Source organism: Diachasmimorpha longicaudata, chromosome 1 (assembly GCF_034640455.1).
Source record: "Diachasmimorpha longicaudata isolate KC_UGA_2023 chromosome 1, iyDiaLong2, whole genome shotgun sequence".
NCBI lineage: Eukaryota > Metazoa > Arthropoda > Insecta > Hymenoptera > Braconidae > Diachasmimorpha > Diachasmimorpha longicaudata.
In genome coordinates, this window is record NC_087225.1 from 14,871,871 (window position 1) to 14,893,012 (window position 21,142).

General features: G+C 34.2%; 2 protein-coding genes across 20 annotated transcripts; both read right to left on the reverse strand.

Annotated features, from left to right (window-relative positions):
* Window positions 1–1,858: 1,858 nt before the first annotated feature.
* LOC135162961 (vinculin) lies at window positions 1,859–16,006 on the reverse strand. Of its 17 annotated transcripts, XM_064121982.1 has the most exons (22): window positions 15,947–16,006; window positions 15,773–15,819; window positions 15,499–15,663; window positions 14,620–14,727; window positions 13,979–14,386; window positions 11,811–12,064; window positions 11,216–11,693; window positions 10,727–10,967; window positions 10,218–10,450; window positions 10,012–10,026; window positions 9,048–9,935; window positions 8,719–8,806; window positions 8,352–8,396; window positions 7,787–7,906; window positions 7,270–7,338; window positions 6,434–6,472; window positions 6,172–6,296; window positions 5,700–5,939; window positions 5,501–5,591; window positions 4,932–4,967; window positions 4,052–4,069; window positions 1,859–3,177 (listed from the first exon to the last, which is right to left on the reverse strand). In XM_064121982.1, exons 5-22 carry the CDS (start codon window positions 14,033–14,035, stop codon window positions 3,008–3,010), a joined length of 3,207 nt encoding a protein of 1,068 aa, XP_063978052.1. In that variant the 5' UTR covers window positions 14,036–14,386; window positions 14,620–14,727; window positions 15,499–15,663; window positions 15,773–15,819; window positions 15,947–16,006; the 3' UTR covers window positions 1,859–3,007. The 17 variants fall into 17 exon arrangements, with proteins under 17 accessions (XP_063978052.1, XP_063978043.1, XP_063978115.1 ...); XM_064121973.1 differs by lacking the exons at window positions 15,499–15,663; window positions 15,773–15,819; window positions 15,947–16,006 and adding an exon at window positions 14,819–14,837; XM_064122045.1 differs by lacking the exons at window positions 7,787–7,906; window positions 15,499–15,663; window positions 15,773–15,819; window positions 15,947–16,006 and having other exon boundaries at window positions 14,620–14,751.
* A 1,714-nt stretch (window positions 16,007–17,720) lies between these two features.
* On the reverse strand, window positions 17,721–21,072 carry LOC135163052 (optineurin-like). Of its 3 annotated transcripts, none has more exons than XM_064122210.1 (5): window positions 20,920–21,072; window positions 20,413–20,706; window positions 19,963–20,259; window positions 18,542–19,552; window positions 17,721–18,209 (listed from the first exon to the last, which is right to left on the reverse strand). In XM_064122210.1, the coding sequence occupies exons 2-5, from the start codon at window positions 20,704–20,706 to the stop codon at window positions 17,898–17,900; spliced, it is 1,914 nt and encodes a 637-aa protein (XP_063978280.1). In that variant the 5' UTR covers window positions 20,920–21,072; the 3' UTR covers window positions 17,721–17,897. The 3 variants fall into 3 exon arrangements, with proteins under 3 accessions (XP_063978280.1, XP_063978263.1, XP_063978272.1); XM_064122193.1 differs by having other exon boundaries at window positions 20,844–20,992; XM_064122202.1 differs by having other exon boundaries at window positions 20,849–20,976.
* Between the last annotated feature and the right edge of the window lie 70 nt (window positions 21,073–21,142).

A 21,142-nucleotide genomic window follows, 5' to 3' on the forward strand; every position in this document is an offset into this window, starting at 1 on the left:
ATAAAATTGATAGCCATCCATATAATTTTTCCATAAATATTCTATATTGGGAATATTAATAGAATATAATTTTTCTAGGCAACTTATTTTATTGAAATATTTTCTATAAAAGCTCAACTGCTCAATTTTTTCTGCTTTTTTTTGATTTTCTTTATAAAAAAGAGAAAAAAATAAATAATAAAAAAAAAATAGAAAAATCATTCCTAGAGTTTTCTATAAAAAATATGTCAATAGAAAAAATAGCATAGAAATATGGAATACTGGAAATTTTTTTCATAAACGATTATGAAGTAAAGATTTTAATCAAGATGACATTATAAACCTGTAGAATTTCGGATCAACTTCAATTCGCCTACTTTTTATGTACTAAGAAAATCTTTTCAGCACATCCCCTCACGTTTAAGTAATTTTTTTTTCATTCACGAGGGCCTCCAATCAATGCCAAGATAGTTGCTAAAAGCTAACATTATAGTTGAATCGACTCCTCTCTTTTTTCCAAGGAATCCAACACGTGCTACTCAATTTCATTTCATGTATAAAACGAGTCACTAGATTTATTCAACAACACTCCACCTCTGATTGAAAAAACAAATTAGAAATTGAACAACAAAGTGTAGTTCTATTTAGATGAAAAAACTGCGGAGTGAGTATTATCTGTAAAAATAACGTACGAATTTGTGTGCAATTATCAAAAAAGTAATTTGTGATTAGCCGAAAATTTGGATGATGAAAATCCAGAGGATAAGTAAATCATGAATATAAGACTCCGGTCGGGATATCTCGTTACGCTCAGAAAAATAATCAAGATAATTATATCGATTTCTAAAGCAAATAAAATAAATGAATTGTTCAATGAAAAGGCGAGTATTGGAGAGTTAATGAAGAAACAGGTACGATGTTGTTGATTAGAGGAATTAAATGTCATTGCAATAGTGAAGTGATGAAATGGGGTAAGTCAAGTTCAACTTGAGAATGCGATTTCAATTGATTCCGATGAAAAATGTTATACGTTTTTTCTTTATTTCTGTAAAAATCCAAAAATCTGCTGATTGTTTGATTTTCCATGGAAAATTTAGGGATTTCTCTGCCTATTGTTTACAAACAGAGAGAAACAGAAAGGTTATTACAGCATATTTTATTTAAAAATAAATCAATATATTTCAAATTTTCTATATACTTTGCTATTTGAAAATGTTCTTCACAGGGCGTGAGATGTTTTTTCTGTTTTTCCATGATGAAAAGAAAAAATTACTGGACATAGTGAATTTTTCAACAACAGCTTTTCTACCAAACATTTCCATGAAAAAATGGCCAGGAGCGTTGTGAACTTTTCCAACAAGTTTAATAAATTTTTCTAACGCATCATACAGGAATTTCTGGAGAAATAGAAATTTTTCTTTGATTGTGACATTCTTTGTGAAAACCCATCTTCAAGTGAAACTTTACAACACTTCATTACTGATTTACGGAATGGCCTATTGGGCGAATTCCTCTATTAGTCATTTCATCTTCGAATTTGTATGTTATAAACAAGAACGTTACCTTTAGGTATAATTATTAAAGAGTGGAATCATGATGTTACATAAATTGTTGAGTACTCCTTCTTTTTAATAAAAGCTCATGTTTCCTAAATGACTTTCAACTATTAATTAAAAACGTAATAAAAATTAATCCTTCCTACCTTCCTGCCTTAAATCTCTTCTGCTACATTTCCAATGGTATTTTCAGGATGTTTGAAGTAACCAGGGACGTTTCCATGACATCCATGAAAATTATTAGTTCGAAGTAGAATTAGTTGTAACAAGAATTTTTCATTGAGAACAAAAAAACTATAAAATAAAGAGACAGATAAAATGGATAAATCCACGAAATTAATTTATTATGGCAATATTCATCGTTGTTTCTTACATTAATGAATGATATTTCATTGATTACAATAAATAGAAAATTAATTAAACAATCCAATAGATGAATTGAAAAATATATAATATTGGTCATAAACTAGGCGATTGTTTTAGTTTGGACAGAATCATCATGAAATATTTCTATTGCACTACCATTAAGCACCAACTTTGTTTGGAAGATCTAGGAATTCAAAAAAATAAACAATTTTTTTTTTGTTCATATATCAATTAAAAAATTAAAAATTGTTAACACACAGGGATTCTTACAAAAATAGATGAGAAATTCGTCTAAGGCAGAATATTGAAATCGTGTATCAGTGGAAAAATACCATTGAAAAAATTCTTCAATGTTGTAAATATGATGTTTCTGTTGATCACGAACTATTAATAATTCATATTTTAAGGCCAGACTAAATAGTGGTCAAATTGCGAGCGCGAAAATTTGAGTAATAATGATCACTTAGGCCATAGGTTATCACGAACAAAAAATTTTAGTTAGATTTCTATTAAACATTCTAGTAATTTTTTACCACTTTCATTGAAATGTCCTGTACAAGATATTCATTAGAAAAAGTTTATAGAACTAATTTATTTTAATGCAGCTGATTTTATTGATCTATTTTTTATTGAACCTTTCTCGTAAAAGTGAAGCATAGATCAAATAATGAAAGTTCAATATGGATGTCAATTCATCAGTGAAATTTTACCATAACTTTTACTAAATACCTTGTTAAACTAATTATGATGGTTAATTATTATTAAGACTGTCTTATTGGAACCCCACAATGGAGACTCCATTATCTTCATTACTTCAGTATATAAACAACGACAATTTTTTAAGTTTAGAACTTTAAATTTTAAGACGGAGTTTACTCTGCTGTCCTCTGTAGATCTCAGAAAGGTGAAATTAATTGATGAACTATTAATAATACAGTTATAAGTTGATTATTCATACGAAAGCCTGTGTGAACTCTTGGATGGATTTTATTTGATGTAATTAATATTTCAAGTAGTCGTCATATTCCACTCATGGAAAATGGTAGATGTACTGTTCTGCAGTGGATCGAATTGTGTCGGCGAATGAAAGACGGATGATGCTAGATTTAGTATTGGTACCAAGGCTGACGTCTTACCCAGCGTAATTTCATTCCCGATGCTGTACGAATTTTAATACTGGCACACTCAGCAGCACGGACTGTTTCTTTTACACTCTGCATCAAATTTTGGGCATTGCCAACTAGCATATCAGTTGCCTCTTGATCCTCCTCAGTACCTAGACAGAATGTATTCATTATTTTCACTGAATTAGGATCACTTCATTTTTCTAGAATCTAGACTCTACGTAACGTATTTGAATTTTTTTTACCAGAGTGCATTATCCAATAAAAAAGAAAATCGTAGAAGAATGGAGGATAGAATTTATAAAAAATATATACTAAACTGTTCGCAAAAACTAGCCGTTTTTGAGCAATTCTATTTATCAATATCATACTATAACATAAGCTTGCATAAAAAATTGATAATAATCTTATAGAATATAATTTTTTTTCGGAAAAGTTTTCGCTGTAGCACAAATCTTAAAAAGAAAATTTTCTATCATTCTTAAACGCAACAATATTCACTAAAACTCATGCTAAATTCAAGCTAGGACGCCAGAAATACACGGAATGAATATATCGAAAAATTTTGACCAATAGATATTATCTCATGATTAAATACTACAAGACCACTGAAATTGTTCATGCACGCTAATCATAAATAAAAATTTCTTCTTTAACTTGTGCGTATGAGATTGCTCGTTGAAAAAAATCTAGTGCAGGCATTCATAAATGTGCAAGAATGTTATGCATGACAAAAGATCATAGAGAAATTTAGCATATTCAATCGAAAAATTTATTGAATTTCTTCAGTTTAAATTTTCAAAGTTTATTAGTCCAATTTTTTAAATGAAAAAACTGATAACATTTTACATTTTCTAAATGGGAACTTTTTCTCTCAAGCTCTTCAATAGAATCAGAGAAAAACTGTTAGAGACTTTAAATGGAATCTAATAGAATTATCTAGCAAATTGATTTTTCGCGTGGCCTCTATTATAATGTAAGACTAAGCACTAATTATTATCATGCGAAACTTTCGTCGTGACTTACTGCATCCGATAATTTCATCTGTAACCAGTGATATCGTTGGGGGGATGTGTATTTATTTATTTTGGTATTCATAAAGCCAACCGTGTTGGTTTTTTCATGCCGTAAAAAAGAAGTTGAAAAATATATAAGACAAAATATTATAACTGTGTTAATCTTAAAAATAAGTTCTAGAGCGCAGCTTTGGGCATTAAGGTTTTCATGATGTACTTGATGAAAGTAACATTAATACGTCGATATTTTGCTCGAATAATGAAATATATTGATGAATAGAAAATGAAAGTTTCACTTTGCGCAAAATTACGAGAAAAACTGTAAAAATTCTCTTTTGAGTAGAAACCTCGATGAAAAAATATATTTGCTACTGTAGTTGTTTAAATTACTGAATCTACGCAAAAAAGTGAATAATTTCATTTTTTCACACCAAAAAATACGCAAACTCTATGAATAATTCAACATTAATTGAACGTTATAATTAATTTTTAGCCATTAAAAAGTTTCCATACGGTCATGATTTTCATAAAAGATATTTTAATAAAAAAAATGTTGCAACAATCAATCCACATCTCCTAAGCAGTGAGAAATTTACCTATTACATTTCTACAGGTCATTTATTCATACGGGCGTTTTATAGCACTGTACGAAATAAAAAGCAGATGCATTGTAAACATAAACTTGTGCTTTACGACGAGTGGAGAACTCCACAGCATTCAGAGCCTCCCTAGTTTGTCCTCATAATGAGTGCCGTGAAACCACAGAGAAATGCATGCATCAAAATATTGTCAACAGCAGATTGAAATGCACCGGATAAATGTATGAGGGATTGGAGGAAACTATGGGGATGTCACAAAAAGCGCATGATTTATTTACAGCTCATTTTTACCATATAGCATCAGCTCTTCCCAGGTGGGGAGCATTTCTACGTACAAAAAAAATTAATGTTGATTATTAACGGATTGATCGGTGAATTAGTCTGGAAAGAAAATGACTGGAATGTACACTGGGCTCTCTCTATAAGATACTTTTATAATTTTTTTTTTCCTCAACGTTTGAATCCACTTTTAATTTTTTTAAGCTATCTATATTTTATAGAAAAGCTTTTTCTATATTTTATAGAAAAATGAAAAAATAAATACGTTAATAACGATTATTCAAATAGTTATAGATAATATTGGATGAAATACAATTTCAGTATTTTATATAAAGAGTCGGCTGCACAAACGTATGTAAATTAGGAGTGGTGATGAGATTTTTCAAAGGAAAATGTAATTCGATGATTTATTAAAGAAGTCGTTAAATGTTGTTAAGCTGGAGATATTTTGCTTCTCGTGGCAAATGAATCTACGATTCTCGAACACCAATTACTGATGATATATGCCTTCTTTCACGTTGAAGCTTCAATTGCCTAATTAGCTTTAATAATTAGAATCAGGTGAATGTCAGTGAGCCTACCTTGAGCACCTAGCATCGTAGCTTTTACCGTTGACAGGATTTTTAATTGAGTTCCAATAGTGGGAATTCTCTCGCACACTTGTAATAAATTCTGAAAAGAAAGAATAGGTTTGAATAAATAAGTATAAATTTTTGTCTGGATAAAAGTAATCAATAACCCGATCGGTTGGATTAGTTATCATAGAGAAATATAAATTACCGTTCTGATACGCTTGTCCGTGCATTCTCGGGCAAGCTCTTTAGCAAGATGAGTAACCTCCTGTGAAGCTTCAGCAATGTCCTTAGCACACGCGATTAAATCACGCTTATTGCCACCTTCACCTCGGACAAGCCCAGACAGTCTTGCCATGAGAATTGCCATTTTCTTTGCTGCTGCAATAATATCATTGTCCTTGCTAGACCATTGACGCACCTCTTGATGAAGACCATGAGCAGCCATCTAAGTATTTCACAGGCATTATTAATAAATAATGTCCAGTAAATAGGAATAATTACTGGTTTCTTTTAATTTTCTAATTATTTTTTTTTACATTTCGAGTCAAGATTTACATTTTTTTTGTTCTAGCAGTAAAGAACAAAATTAAAAATTAATATTTCTAAAATACCCGAAATTTTTTTAATGAAATCACTGATTATATCAGAGAAATTGAATAATTTTCTCATTTATTTACCATGATAGGTTGATTTGGTTGAGGTGCATGCATGAACATTTCGTCCTCATCGTCAGTTTCCGGAGGTGGAGGACGTGGGGGTGCCACATCACTGCCGGGTAGTGGAGGCCTCGGTGGCGCCATATCTGCGAAAAAAATTGCTAATGTTGAAATCAATGGAAAAAAGAATTATTTTTCCATGCACATTCACAAGTATCAGGATGCAAACACTTTTATGTACTGAATTCCGGCGAAACTAGTTCATTCATCGGCAAATCCTTACCATCGTCCTCCTCATTCCGATAATTATTATCGTAGTGTCCTGAGCGATTTCATGCAGCATTAGAGAGATAAAAATGATTGCAATTAAATTTGAGGATTATTCGGAGATGAGTGAGGCTTCGTTTTGTCATGCTTGATGAAATTCATGAAATGATGTTAAATATAGTTATATGGTAGTCACCAGAGCGAGCAACACCATAATCACAGTGATTTTGTGACCTTTGGGAATTGATTCAATTATGAAATTGCGGAACGGGATAAGGCGATTTAATTTCATACTTTGTTTTTGTATAATCTCTTCCTATTTAAGTGATAAGTGAATATATCATAGCCAATTGGATTAATTTCCTCCTGATTTTGTTGAAGAATTTCTTAGCCCTCCTATTCTTTTTGCGGATAGACAATGGCAGACAGAAATTTCATGTTATTTTTCATTTCGTTCCCCATCTTACCCAATTGATACAAAAATATCGCTCGAAATTGCTGTTCCATTAATAAAATTTTCATTTTTTATTTTCTTTTACCTCATTTTCCAATATTTTGTAATTATTGTTTGATAGTTCTAAGTTCCGTTGTCAAACGGAGAATTGAATTTAACTCCTCAAACTTCCTCAAAAGTTGAGGAAGAAATATCGAGTGGCGAGTGATTGGGGAAGATAGCAAAGACTAATTAAAATATTTTTCATGTAGAATTAATTTTCAATAATAAAATCAATGTTAATGTCAACTTAGACTGCATATGTCGCGAATTATCCACTTCCAAAATTACATGAATATTATTATTTTGTCCTGTTTCACAATTTCATGACACGAATTGTTGGCTTTAATTGGAATTACCTCCTACGTGAGGCGATTTGTCAACATCATCAGACGCTAGTTCCTCGTATAGAAGAGCTGGGTTATCTCCTGATAAGAAATTAGAAGCATTTAAAGCAAGTGCAAGAAAATAAATGTTTGGAGATAATAAATATGACATCTTTTTCTTTTAAAATGATTGTTTTCGGAGAGAAAAAATAATGAATTTTTGCTTTTCTACTAAACTAAATCACGTAGCGAGGCAGTACAATGTTTCACATCCATTTCAACACCTGGTCATTTTCCATTAAATATGTTGCAATCTATGACAGATCGCGAAATGGTTATTATAATTTTGATTATCGCTGTGAGCTCACTTTAAAAAAAGATCATTGGAAACTTTGTTACCTCCCTCAAATTTAAAGACATTTGTAGAAAATGCAGCTAAGAGATTTAAACTAGACTTGAATGGTTTTACCGTAGCGCTACTCAAGTTTTTTCTCTGATGATTAAATAGCCAATGAAATCGCGTTGATTAATTTTGTTAATTCTTCTGTACCTCCGCGTGCCCATTTGGGTAGAGGACTAACAGAGCCGTGCTGTGGTTTTCCGCCACCCAGGATAGGACTGATCGCTTTCAAATTGCTGGGAGACGGCTGATTTCTCAGCGGTTCACCCACTGGTAATTGGAAAATTTAATGATGATCATGAAGTGAGATACATAAATGTGTGATACTTTTGGTAAATGAAAAAATATTTGTGTACAAACACTCAACTATATTATCTAAAAGGATAAACTTTTTTGGACTAGGAAAATGATAATGTAGATAAAGGGAGAACTGAAATTTAGAAAATGCTGGTGTCTCAAACTTCCTGACAAAATGATTTTTTTTTTTGTTGACTCGAAAAACATGCTTCATATATGAATTTTTTTTAATAAAAAAAGGTAAAATGCTTCTTCATGTAAATTGTCAAATATAAACATTGATGATACATAAGAATAGCTTATTCATGTGTAATTATATAATTCCAGCGATTTTAAAATTTCAGCCTAGTATTTGAAAAGAATTTTGATGAAGGTGATTGTACATGCAGAGATACTGGGCATACACACGCAATTGTACCTTTATCAGCGAAAAACGTATGCCTAGGTGGTGGCACTTTAGCCTCTGTAATAAACATGTAAAATATCAACTCTGAGCATGACAAACGATGAAATTTACAAAGAAACGATTAATTTATCTGAACTGTTGGCCATACCAATGCAGATCGCGAGTGAAAAAAAAATGAATAGAAAAAAATCAACTAATGTTTGTGAAATTATATTGAGTTGCTAGTAAATTGCATACATATAATTTTATAATAGTCGGTAAAAAGAACTACAATGGAAATATTTTGAATGTTATTCGAACGGAATGAACCATCATTCAGTGAACATATAATTGAGAAAATAAATACTTGGCTGGAGGATATAAAATGAAAATATCTTACCATCATTAATCCGTAATTGCGACAAGTCTGGAGATGTCCTTTGATCTGTGTGAACAGCCCTTCGAACTTGTCCCACACTATTGAGCAACTGAAAAAAAAACTTTTTTGAGGGACTCTGTAGACAATTCAATATTCATTAACGCTATTCGATATACAGATATGTGAAATAATTCAGGAAAAATCATGTATATAATTCTGTCACTGTCGTTAAAATCACTAGTAATAATGTATTTTGTTATTTATCATTTTTCTTGTACGTACAAGAAAAGTCAAAAGTAAAAACTTGAACCGAGGATATTGTATAGAAGAAATGGTTTAAAAAATCTCACCGCTCGATTGCTCTCCCTCCACCTTGAAATAGCAGGTCCATCCGTTATATTCATAGCTACAGACTTGGCATCCTGCACCATAGGTGTTACAGAGTGCTGAAGTACATCTGTGGCCTGATTGACTCTTTGTATATAGGGTAAATCCTCGCTGTTATCGCTCTCCTGTTTAGCTACAAGAATAACGCGATTAGCTAGTCTAGCAATGGCAGCAGTATTGTCCACCATCTTTTGTGGATGTTGCTTTACAATGGCCTCTTCACACAGAAAAGCGTGCTTTTGCATCTGCTCCTCCGAAGTTCTTATAAAATCTGCACTATCAGTTGCTTCATCACAGAGACCTCGGGTTCTCTGCATTGTCTCAGCAAATTGTTGACGTAAATTTTCAAAATGCTCGTGCGCTGCTTTGCTCTCTGGATAGCTCATCCTGATTCTCCCAGCATTGACCAACTGTGGCGTCAGTGATTCTACTTGTGATGCACTAGTGAGAAGTGCCTCAGCGAGTTTTTTGTTACCTCCGCTGCCTCCAGCGGCCACCATTCTGGCGGTTTTAGCTGCCCTGCTAGAGAAACTCTGGAGAGTGTGTGTTTTTTCATTGAAATTCTGTTCACGTCCTGGGGTACCCTCAGGGATCAAGACGGCATCGGTGAATTGTTTCAATGGGGTTGTTATGTCGATGAAATCCTCGACTACTCGAGAGACAACCGCTTGTTGAATGCGATTTTTCAATTCGTAGAGTTTCTGCGACAATTGACGAGCTATTTCTTGAGCTCGTGGAGTGTTGCCTTGACCATGAGCACAGAGGTCGGCCAGTTGATGGGATAGAGTATCGACTTCGTCGCATAACTGGAGGATTTCTGCTTTGTGAATGCCTGGCAGACCCTCAGCAACCTTTGATTAAGTTTTTTGAAAAATTGCCGTTTTTTGTTCATTAGTCTCATTCATTTAATCACATACAGAAACTTACATAGGCTATACCCTGCTAAGTAAATATGTCCAATGAAGCATGTATTATTATTATTATTATTATTATGATTATCATCATCATTATATTGTTATTATTATTATTATCAATACTTTCATAAATACCAATTCAATGGTACGGAGTAGTGGGAATACTTTCGGATTTATCACTAAATTTATCGTCGAGCAATAAATGTTTTTAAATCTTACCTTTTTGCCTTCATGAATAATCATGGCAATGGCTCTCTGTCCTAGTCCCTTGTCATCTTGTTGAGGATTTAATAACCACTTGTTAGCCTGCTCAAGACGTCCAGCTACTGTGTGCGCCGTCTGAGCAAGCCCAGACTTGTCAGCTGCCACAAGAGCAGATGCCACTGACGATCGGAGTTCATTCAATTTATCCTTTATTCCACGAGCGAGGGACTCTGCTTGTGGTGTAGTTCCTAGGTAATGTAAGAGTCAGAATTAATATTTAATGCAGATATCCAAAATCTTGTCGTAGAAAATCCTTAAATTATAATTAAAAATTGAAAAATAGAGTGAGAAACTTGCTCAATAATATCAATATAACTCGATACATTCTATTTTTCTGTCATTCACGTAAAATGCTAAACATGAAAAGCGGTTTAGTATTAATTTGAATTGAGACTTTCCTGCACATCGGAGATTAATTGATTGGTGGAAACTGATAATTAACGCATTTAAAAAAAAAACAATACCTTTGCCATCCTGACGAAGCTCACAGAGTGCATCTGTCATAGTTGAAATTTCACCAGCGAGTTTTCTTAGGGGTTCTGCCTGCATTGGGTGTAAATATCTCTCAGCCAGCCTCTCTGCCTGTTCAATAATTTGTCTAATACTCTTTTCACCGACACCACCACGCATTGCCCTTCCGTCGTCGAGCCAATCGTGTGCTGCTCGTACACGAGACTCAATAGCACTCTGAGCCTTCTTTAAAACCTATCAGATTCCATTTTTATGAAAGACCATATAAATTAAATTTTTCAACAATATATTAATCCAATATGTGCCACTTTATGAAAATATTTATCGAATCAAAGAATGAAAATTTACTATTTACGTTGACTTCATTATAAATTGTGCACTTCTTATGATGAAATTCATGGCAATATCAAAAGAATTTTTCATTTATTATTTTCAATTATCAGTTGGAGTTTCAGGAATTATGAAATGAGAGAATATAGTACCGTTAATTGATCAGCATCCCACTCTTCCTCATCATAAGTAGTAAGTTGGAGAACCCGAATGATTTCATTCAACTCATCCGACATTCGCCCAGATAAGTAATTACGATTTTCGGCTGCCTCCTCAGCTCCCTTGCCACCTTGTGATATAATGTGAATGAATATTTTCATCGAGCATATAAGAATAGGGGCCAGTGTCTTGACTTGATCCAAACAACGGACTAGAATTTCTCTGTGCACCTGGTGCGTCAATTCCTTCTCCCTCGCGCTAACTTCACGCGAAACTTTACTCAGACAGGGGCTTAAATTCTTCAAAAAATGGACAAGATCCTCCATTGTTTCAATCACTTCGGTTACAGCGAGATAATCCAATACCCGTTTACATTCACGAATGATTTTTCTCACTTCACTTTCGTCGAAACAGAGAAGAAGGGAACTCGTGCCTTGGAGAATTCCACGAGAGCCTTCTATCAGTTTTTTTCTGAAAAAAAAATCACAGGAGCGAGAAAAAATTACCACCATTTGACCGTAATATATCCTCGTATAATTTATCAAAATATATCCAACACCTCGACATTATGAATAATTTCATTAATACCTAGCTGGTCCTGAGTACGGATCATGTTTAAGCAATGCTGAAGCCTCCTCCAACAGCCTAGAAGCCCCCTCAACCCGCTGCAATGCTGAGGGCATGTCTTGCTTAAGTAGCGCATCGTCCGAGGAATTGATTGTTTCTTTTCCAACTTTGACAAGATTTGTCACTGCCATGCTGACCACCTGGACAGGACGGCCAAGGTCAGGCATAGCGTTGCCATCTTCAGCCTCTTCATGAAGAATCACGAGCCGCGAGACCTATAACCATTAAAAAATATTTATTGCAATAGTTTATCAAAAACATTTTTCCTCAAATTAGTGATATTTATTAATTGAATTGCCCAATCAATTCAAAACATGTATGTTTCGACGCATTTAACTTTCGGAGTTGAATGAGTGAATAAATATGCCCATTTGGCACACACTACCATCATCACCAGTTTATTTTCATCTTGTTTATTACGAAAAAGTATTTCATAATTTCAACTGTGGCTGAGCAACAACGAAAACGTCGGCAATTACGTAAATATTTCCAGTGTTTTGACAATATTAAATGCCATGGAATGAGGAATAAAAATAAATAAAAAAAAACTCCAATTTTATAGACTGATTGATATCGTGGAGAATACATGCTGGCGATTTTTTTAACTTTAACAAAGAATAATGAAAATAAAATTGACAATTCTGATTAATTTTTTCATCAAACTGAAAGAGAAAGAGAGAAGAACCTTTTCCTTCTATGGTTCGAGGTCAATGAATAGTTTTATAGTAAATCTCAACACTCTTAAAGACCCCTCTCTTCACTTTTATCGTTTTGCCTTCTCTTTTCAAATGAGTTGGGGATTTAAATCTATTGCAGACATCAATAATGATAAATCCAGAAAAGTTAGTTTAATGAATGACCGACGCAAATCTAAACATTTTGTTATAATAACTAGGTGAACAGTTCCCTTGGGATAACTCCAAAACATCTCCCAATATCAATCATGTTTATTTCGCTATTGTACAATCATTTTCGGCCCCAATGGGTTTTTACTGGCCCTCGGTAGGCTTCAAGCCACCACCGGATGGGCTTTTATTTTCATCTTCATGTATTTTTAGAATTTCTTCATAAAGCTTAGATGTGGCATTGGCCAACCGGACAGGCGTGGTCGACAAAGCGCTAGAGAAAGAATTTATTTTTGCATAAGATACTGGTTATCACGACCTTCAGTCTTGAATTAATTCTTACCAATGGCTATTTAATTATTCTAAAGAGGCCAAAAAAATTTTGTGTTATGAAATATTTTTGAATTTATAGCGTGGATTCATAATGACAACATTATTATAGAAATTTTTTTTTCTGTTGTAATGAAAAAAAATTAGCGAAAAATTTCACGCTGTCCTCATACTCTTAATTATTAAGAGTGGTTCCGTTTACCTGACTCTCCTTTATTCTCGTAAATTAATCAGTCTAATTAACGGCTAAATTGGCCAATCTTTTATGGATTTATGAATTATTTCAATATTTCCGAGGCTCAGCTCACTGCCTCACTGTGTGATGTCAAACCTAAATATACGCCTATGAGTTTGTGCAAAGGAGCATTTATTGCTAGAAAAATACAAAAATGGTGATACTGAGACTCAATGAAGATTGTAATTATAATTTAATTCTTTAAATTTTGTAGTCCTTAATTAAACAATTTGGACCTTCGCAAAAATATATTTGTCAGACACGAGATAATGTGACATATTTTTTTTTAAAATTGCTTCCACATTTCACTCCTAGATTTTTTATGAATATGAAAATAAATCATATTTCACGTGGATTTAGAGATAATTATCTAAATATATTTTCCAATAAAAACAAGAATTTGGAGTAAAACATGAGAATTCTTTAATGACAAAAGTTACACGCACTAAAATTCTACTAATGGTTTAATTAAATTTTCTTAATGCATGAAAAGTAAAAATAAAATAAAGTACATGGAGTTCTTCATATGTCTATTTAATGATTTCTAAAGGTTATCTATGAAATTATCGCCAAAATTGACGATCGCAATAGACTTTTTTTTTGACATATCCACAGCAAAGGAGAAGAAATATTCTGAGAAATCCGTGGGAGTGGCTGTATTATGGCTCCAATTACAATGAATGAAAAACAAATGATGTATTGTTGTCGAAATGTTTTACCTGCTGTGCCACAGGCTCGAGGATACTCTCGATGGTCTTCGTGTGAAACACCGGCATGTTAGTAAACCTCAAAAAATCACTTTTCACGGCAACTGAAATGCTCACTTCAATTAACGTATTTAAAGGCCTATGTGAATACACATTAGTTTGTAAGTAGCTTTAATGGAGTGATACGAGGAATTGAGGCACTTGGTTGAAGCTTAAAGCACTGGGGCCTTCAGTCGCGTCTCGCGTCGAGGAAAAAAAAATATGTCAAGTCTCTCCTACTCTCTCCCACGTAGCACCAACTACTGAGAGTGACTTTACTGACACAGCCGGAGATACTCGTAGGCCTCGTTCCTGATCGTGGGCTTCGGCTATACTCGGAGAGTATTCAAACTGTTGTTTTTCTTCTCTTCGGTCTGTTGTCTGTTGGAAAATAAACGTTGGAATCATTTTTATTCTTTCTCATAAGACTGGGTTTTTCATTTATTCTTGAATTTATTGGCAAACAATTCATTACCGTTAAAAAAATGAAAAAAATTATAAAACCCTGAAATAAAGATGAATTTAGACAATGAATGCATAAAAAATTTCAGACAATGATTGCATTGCAAAATAGAAGAAAATAATAACAAATGATGGTCTAATGATTTACGTACAATGTATAGCAGTATTTTCAGTTTTCCAAAGATAGACTTCCAAGAACTGGAAATACTCATGAATTATGCATTGTCTTCGACCGATGTCCTAATTTTGAGTTCCATTCCCTGCAAAAAGGATTTTCAAATGAGTTCATATGGTGGAGTGCTAGTGTGAGGTGTCACCAAGAATGAATGGTGAAAATATATCTCAATCTACTTTGATGGCTCTCAAAATCCTCCACAAGACCTTTTGGGCATTAGGTTTGGCGCCCTGTGATCTCAAGATCTTCACTCCAAGAGGATCAAAAATAACTCTGAAATACAGCAAATCCCGTAAAAATTGCATATACAATATTTTTCTCTTAATAAGCATTATCTTTATATTCTGCTACTTATCACCGAAATACGTCACGAAGGGATTGCCATCCCTAGAGCGGAAAATTGCAATGAGTGCTTTAGCAACAGTGGGGAATATCTCAGCCTTCATAATCATCATCTCTCACACAGTATGCCAACGGAAATATGTTAAATTGGGGAATAACTTATGTGAATTCGATGAAATAGTGGATTTTTCTCGGCCTGATGAATATTTCCAGCATTTGATTCATGCCTTATCTATCACACTACTGTGGCTGGGGCTACTGATAACCGAAGGATTAAAAAATTTATCGATCTGGCAGTTTATCATTCACGTACCAAACTCAATGGTTTGCTGTTGGTTCGTCCTTCAATATAGTTTAGTGGGAATTTCTCTCCGAATGAGATTCCAACAACTCAACAAATTATTCTCAAAGAGTGATGCTGCTAATAGTCCGGTAAAGAGCTTCCAGAAGCTCAGAGAGACGCGAAATTTTCTCTGGAAGACGACTCGGAAATTTTCTAAATTTTACTCATTACCTATCTTATTTGCCATTGGTAATCTCTGTTTTGATGCCACCATAGGTGTATATTACTCCGTCGCACACATATTGAATTCTACAGATGTCATTTTCTCTACTGAAGCAATCAATGGCTTGTGTTGGGCTTCCGTCCAGATATCTCCAATTGTTTACTTGAGCATGTCTATTGAGAAGCTTATAAAAGAAGTTTGTATCATTTGTCAATCCATCAAGATATATGGTTTTCAAAAAATAATCATCTATACATGAAGAATATGCTTTTATATACTTGCCTACAGATTAACACCACTCCATTTATCGTCAATAATCTTTCTGCTGCCTTTAAAGGAAATAAGGATGTTATATCTTGGGTCAGTCTGTCGACTGCTGCTATGTCTGAGTATTATTATAGTGAATTGAAATATTTTATTTTTCAAACTAATATCTTACAGATCAACGAGTTTTACCTGGAATTATTCCATAAAGAAATAGCCTTCACTGCTTATGGATTGTGCTCGTTGGACTGCAGCTTACTCTTCTCGGTAAGAATGACTGTAATTATTATCATCGATTGAAAAGATTGGTATTGTTAGTTATGTTATCTTAACAGGTGATAAGTACGTTAGTGACGTACGAAATCATTGCAGTAAAGTTCGACCAGCTTGACGGTGATGATGTACCAAACATTTATGATTAATAAGTCATGCGTAAAAAACATGGATAAATCAACTCTCAACCTTCTGTTCATTATATATTTTATTATAAAATCATTCGGTGTTTTTCATTTAATATTTTTCACTTAATTAGAAAAGCAGAAGTAAAACTCTACAGGTAATTGTGAAATTTTACGTCCTATCACACTACTACCGTATCACAGCGGTAATTCCTGCGCCTGTCTTCATGGTCCGTGCTGTATCGTTGGGTGAATCCCAATGTCTCTCATTCACTAGTACAAACTATGATCAATTCTTCGGCAATGGTTGATGCTCAAATTGAGGAATTTAATGCCCTTTCAATGGACTCTATTTCTGAAAAAATTGAGAATAAACAGGAAGAAGGCAAAATTACTCAATCAAAACCAAAGCCGAATTATCCCCGGGTCTCAGAGATGGTGAATCTCGCTATAAAGGCACTCTGCGAGAAAAACGGCTCTTCTCTCCAGGCGATAAAAAAATACATGGTGGAGACGTACAAAATCGACGTTGAAAAGCAAAATCCGTTCATCAAAAAGTATTTGAAATCAGCCGTTGAAGCTGGATTTCTTATACGAACTAAAGGAAGAGGAGCCGCTGGTTCATTCAAAATACCGCGACATGAAATCGATCCACTGAAAGTAGTGGTAAAACCGGCACCAAAATCAAGGAGAAACAAAGCAAATGGAACAAAAGAATCTCTGAAAAAGAGCAAACCTTCGAAAAAAAACGGTAAAAAATTTGCAAGTATAGAGGAAATCATTGGAGAAGGATCTGCTCAATCGAAACAAGTTAAAAGAGAAAAAAACATCCAGCGCAAAAGGAAGGAAAACTCAAAATAAATAAGCGATAGAAAACTTTTGGCTGTAACAAAACGGCCCTTTTCAGGGCCACAACTATTTCACAACGTAGAATTCGATGGCCCGTGTGTATTTTATCAAATAGAATTATAGCTTAATTCATATTTCAGTGTTATGTTTTAACGTGGTGGAGTAAGTATTAAATTTGAAATTGAATATATATATCGAATAATTTTCGGAAAAACCGATGAGATAAGCTTCACTATTTTCTTTGAAAAGTATTACAACTGGACTTGAAATATCAAATTAGTCTTCAAATCTTGAGTTATCTCACAAACAAATTGATGGAATAGACGTTGACCAATAACTAACCTAGTGCTCTTCTTGTAACACGATGACTCGCGCGAACGGATACAATTCATAGATTGCTCGGGTTGTTAGAGCAGCTCTTTAATCTGTTTTCCTATTCTGACTTTCAACAAAACTTTTCTATGAACTGCACATTTTGTTAACTATCAATTAGATAAAAATGTAGTACCAGGAAGTTATTTCAAGAAAAATTTTATACTCCATTGATTAATATAAGCAGATAATTTCAACTTGGATTTTATGTTGCATTGATTAAATAAAAATTGCATTATGTATTTCATATTTTAGTGGTATTTATTTGCTCAAAAATTGTCGATTAGAACCTACTCAAATATACGGAATCATTATTTTCAAGAATAATAAGTCAAGATTTACGTACATAGAGGAACAAAGGTTATTTTTATTTGCCTGTTTTTACAACAATCATGTTTGAAGCTATCAAACACGGTTGAAACTACATATATAGTTGATTTTCTAATAAAATAAACCTTTAATGCTTGACAAAAATATAGATACATCACAAGATTTCATAATTTCTTCCACTGCAATCACACGAATTAATCACGAGGCTGACACAAACCTGGGCCATGCCACTGCCCCGGCATTTTACCTAAGCCACAAGTCTCGCAGAATGCGTCGATGAGAAAGCCATCAGGAGACATATTGTGCTGTTCACCAGTGGTTCCTAGTGTGGCAGGATTGGGACCATTTAGACGTTGCAGTAATTGCTGATTATATTCTCGCATTTTTCCCAGCTGACCTGATAATTCTTCTCGTTGACTCAATAAATCTTGTCGCGATATTTTCTCCTCCTCGAAGTCTAATTTATACGCTTCGATTTGTGCACGGAGGTGATCTATATCATCGTTCTGAAAAATAATAAATATAAATAACCTTACTTAAAGGCCCACAGTTGTAGTGGTAGTTCAACTCTCAATGTGTAAATGTTTGATGAATTAAAAATCCAAAGCAATTGTTGTTTTATCCTATCCTATGCTCCTATAATCAAAACCACAATGAAAATGAAACACAAAAAATATCTTAAAATCTTAACGGAGCCTGAACGTAAAATTCGAAACATTACAATCGATATGAATCACATTTGAAAGTATGACCCAATTCAATGGATTTTTCATCAACAAAGATTTCATCGAAACATTTTGTGAATGAGTTATACTCTAAAATTTAACTATTTATTTACATGATTCTTAGCAAGAGCCCTGAGTCTCTGCATCTCAATATCTTTTTTCTCCGTCTCCATTCTTAGACTCGTTATCTCGGTGAGTAGATCATCATGTCGCTTTTCGAGGACTTTATTATCATCTCGCAGACTCTTCATTTGTGCCTCATACAGCATACTTTGAGAATCGAGGGAAGCCTTCTCTCCATTGAGTGACTCCCTCTCTAGCTCGAACAGCATTTTCTCAGCGAGAAAACTTTTTCTTTCGAGTTCAAAGGCCTCCCTCGCCTCCTCCAAGCTCTTTCTCTCCCTAAGGACATCGAGTTTACCCGGCTCGTGTGAGGCCTTTCGCTCCACCGGCTTCGAATTTTCTTCTCGAAGGATTTCCAGTTCGTGAAGGGCCGCGTTGTAATCTGAAAAAATGCTCTCAAACAGTTTCTGTGCCTTTATCAAGTTCTGCCTCTCATTGATATTCTTCAGCTGTTCTTTAATCAATTGATCTCTGGCTTCATCCAACAGCTGTTTGTGATTCAGTCTTGTGTCTAAGGTGAGATCCGTGGGCTCGAAATTCTCGTAATAGTCCAGTGTCTCAATGCAGCCTTTCAAACACTCCTGAATTTCTGTAAATCGACTCATCTGCTCTGTATAGCACCGAGCGAGGGTTGCCAGTTTCTCATTATAGTGGGTGAAATTATCCAGAAATTGTTTGCGATATTTCTCCTCTGACTTTTCAGAATCAACATTGAGCTGCAGAGGAGTGAACGAGTTCTCACTGAGAAGTCTTATTTGCTCCTTCAAAGAATGGATTATTTCCTGCTGGTACTGCGTGTTGTGATTCTCCAGGGATTTCTTAAGGATAATTCTCGTGAGAGATGACTCTTCATTGGGGAGACTCTGAACGTCCTGCGTCACTGAAGATTTTGTGGAGGCTTGGGAGTCATCACTGACAATTGTGGATGAGGGACTTTTTTCAGCCAGCAAGGAGGGGTACTCGATGTTTTTTTGGCGGTTAGCACTCATAGATTCACCGACCTGCAGAAGTTGAAAATTTTTTGGAATTTTTTCCAACTCTTATTTATATGAATACATCAACGTAAAAGTTTTTTTTGTATTTATCATAATTCACCGAGAAAGAAGATGAAAAGCTATCTAATTTTAATAAATTTGAACGGAAATCTCTAATGACTTTTCCAATGATTTCAATATAATATTTTTAGTAAATATATGTTATCAATAGACGTTTTAATAGTGACGTTATTAATAGTTAATAATTGTTATCAATAGACGTTTATTTACTGTGCTTAAAAATGGATTTTTCTAGAATAAGTATTCTTTCGCATTTTCTCATTAAAAGACTTGTCCACATAATGAATAAATCGTCGATAAAAATATATAACTTTCCTTCAATAATTAAATCGCTTCCATTGGTTAAAATATCTCACCATTTCTCCCGAAAATTTTGAACTTATCATTGACGTCTCCATAGTCAATTTCGTCTTCAACTCCGTATTTTCGTTTTTCAGAAGAGTAATCATGTCACGTGTTTCAGCGAATTTCTGCTTATGATTCTCGTGAACTTTTTTTAACTCCTGTTGGTAAATCGCCAAAGTGTTGAAATGATGTTTCATAGTGTTATTGTTTTGGGAGAGAGTGTCCTTTAATTTTTGATTCTCCTGGAGTAATTCCACAACTTTCTTCTCGATTTCTTCAGGGCTCAGAGTGGAAACTATCGAAGTATCCTAAAAGTTTTTCAATAAAATAAACTACATTAATCATTTTTACTCACTTAACATATTTATTGAGACTCTACATGTGAAAAATTTATGGTCCACGTATTTCTTAATCCTAACAATAGGAAAAAGATCAATTTTAATAATTGAATTTCAACTCACCACAGCCAAGCTCTGTTCCTTGATTTGTTCATAATCAGCCAGTGAAGCAGCATTGATGAAATCCATTGAACTCTTCCCCAGGACGACGAATGAAGTCTCCTCGTCTTCGTCCTGGTTGAAATGCCGACTCCTCATAGAGCATGCCCCAGTTGAAAACACAGGTTCATTGAGCCGGAACCTGGGTTTTCCATTGTCCATGACAATCCCCAAACTCTCAAAAGTACTTTTCGTCATCGACTGAGGTTCATCTCCATCACTCGGTGCTATTATCCCTTTGAAAACCGGAGTTGACATCTGGAAGTTTACGAAATAACAAATGTAAAATTTGGAAAAAAAATTGTGTCAAGATGTGTCGCAATGTTTTTCATGAAATCTTTGGACAAGTAGATATGATTAATATTAATATGTCGACTATTAATGGATGAAGAGACCTTACAATGTGACACAGCTATCACGAAGTGGAATCAAACCCCAGTAAATAGATTCACATGACAAGTTATTTCTCACCAAATGATTGAGTGTTATTTTTTCCGTTTGTATGATGCTGCTGCGTCAATAATTCCGCTAGAGCTTCTCTGGCATGGGTTGACATTGCCAAACGATTTGACGAATCAGAAATTTTGTGAAAACAAATTCTGAAAACCAATGTATCTTGTTGGTTATCAGCAGTGGTAATAAACCAATGACATCGAAGGTTATGTTTCTCCGCCAATAGGCGGCGGAAATATTC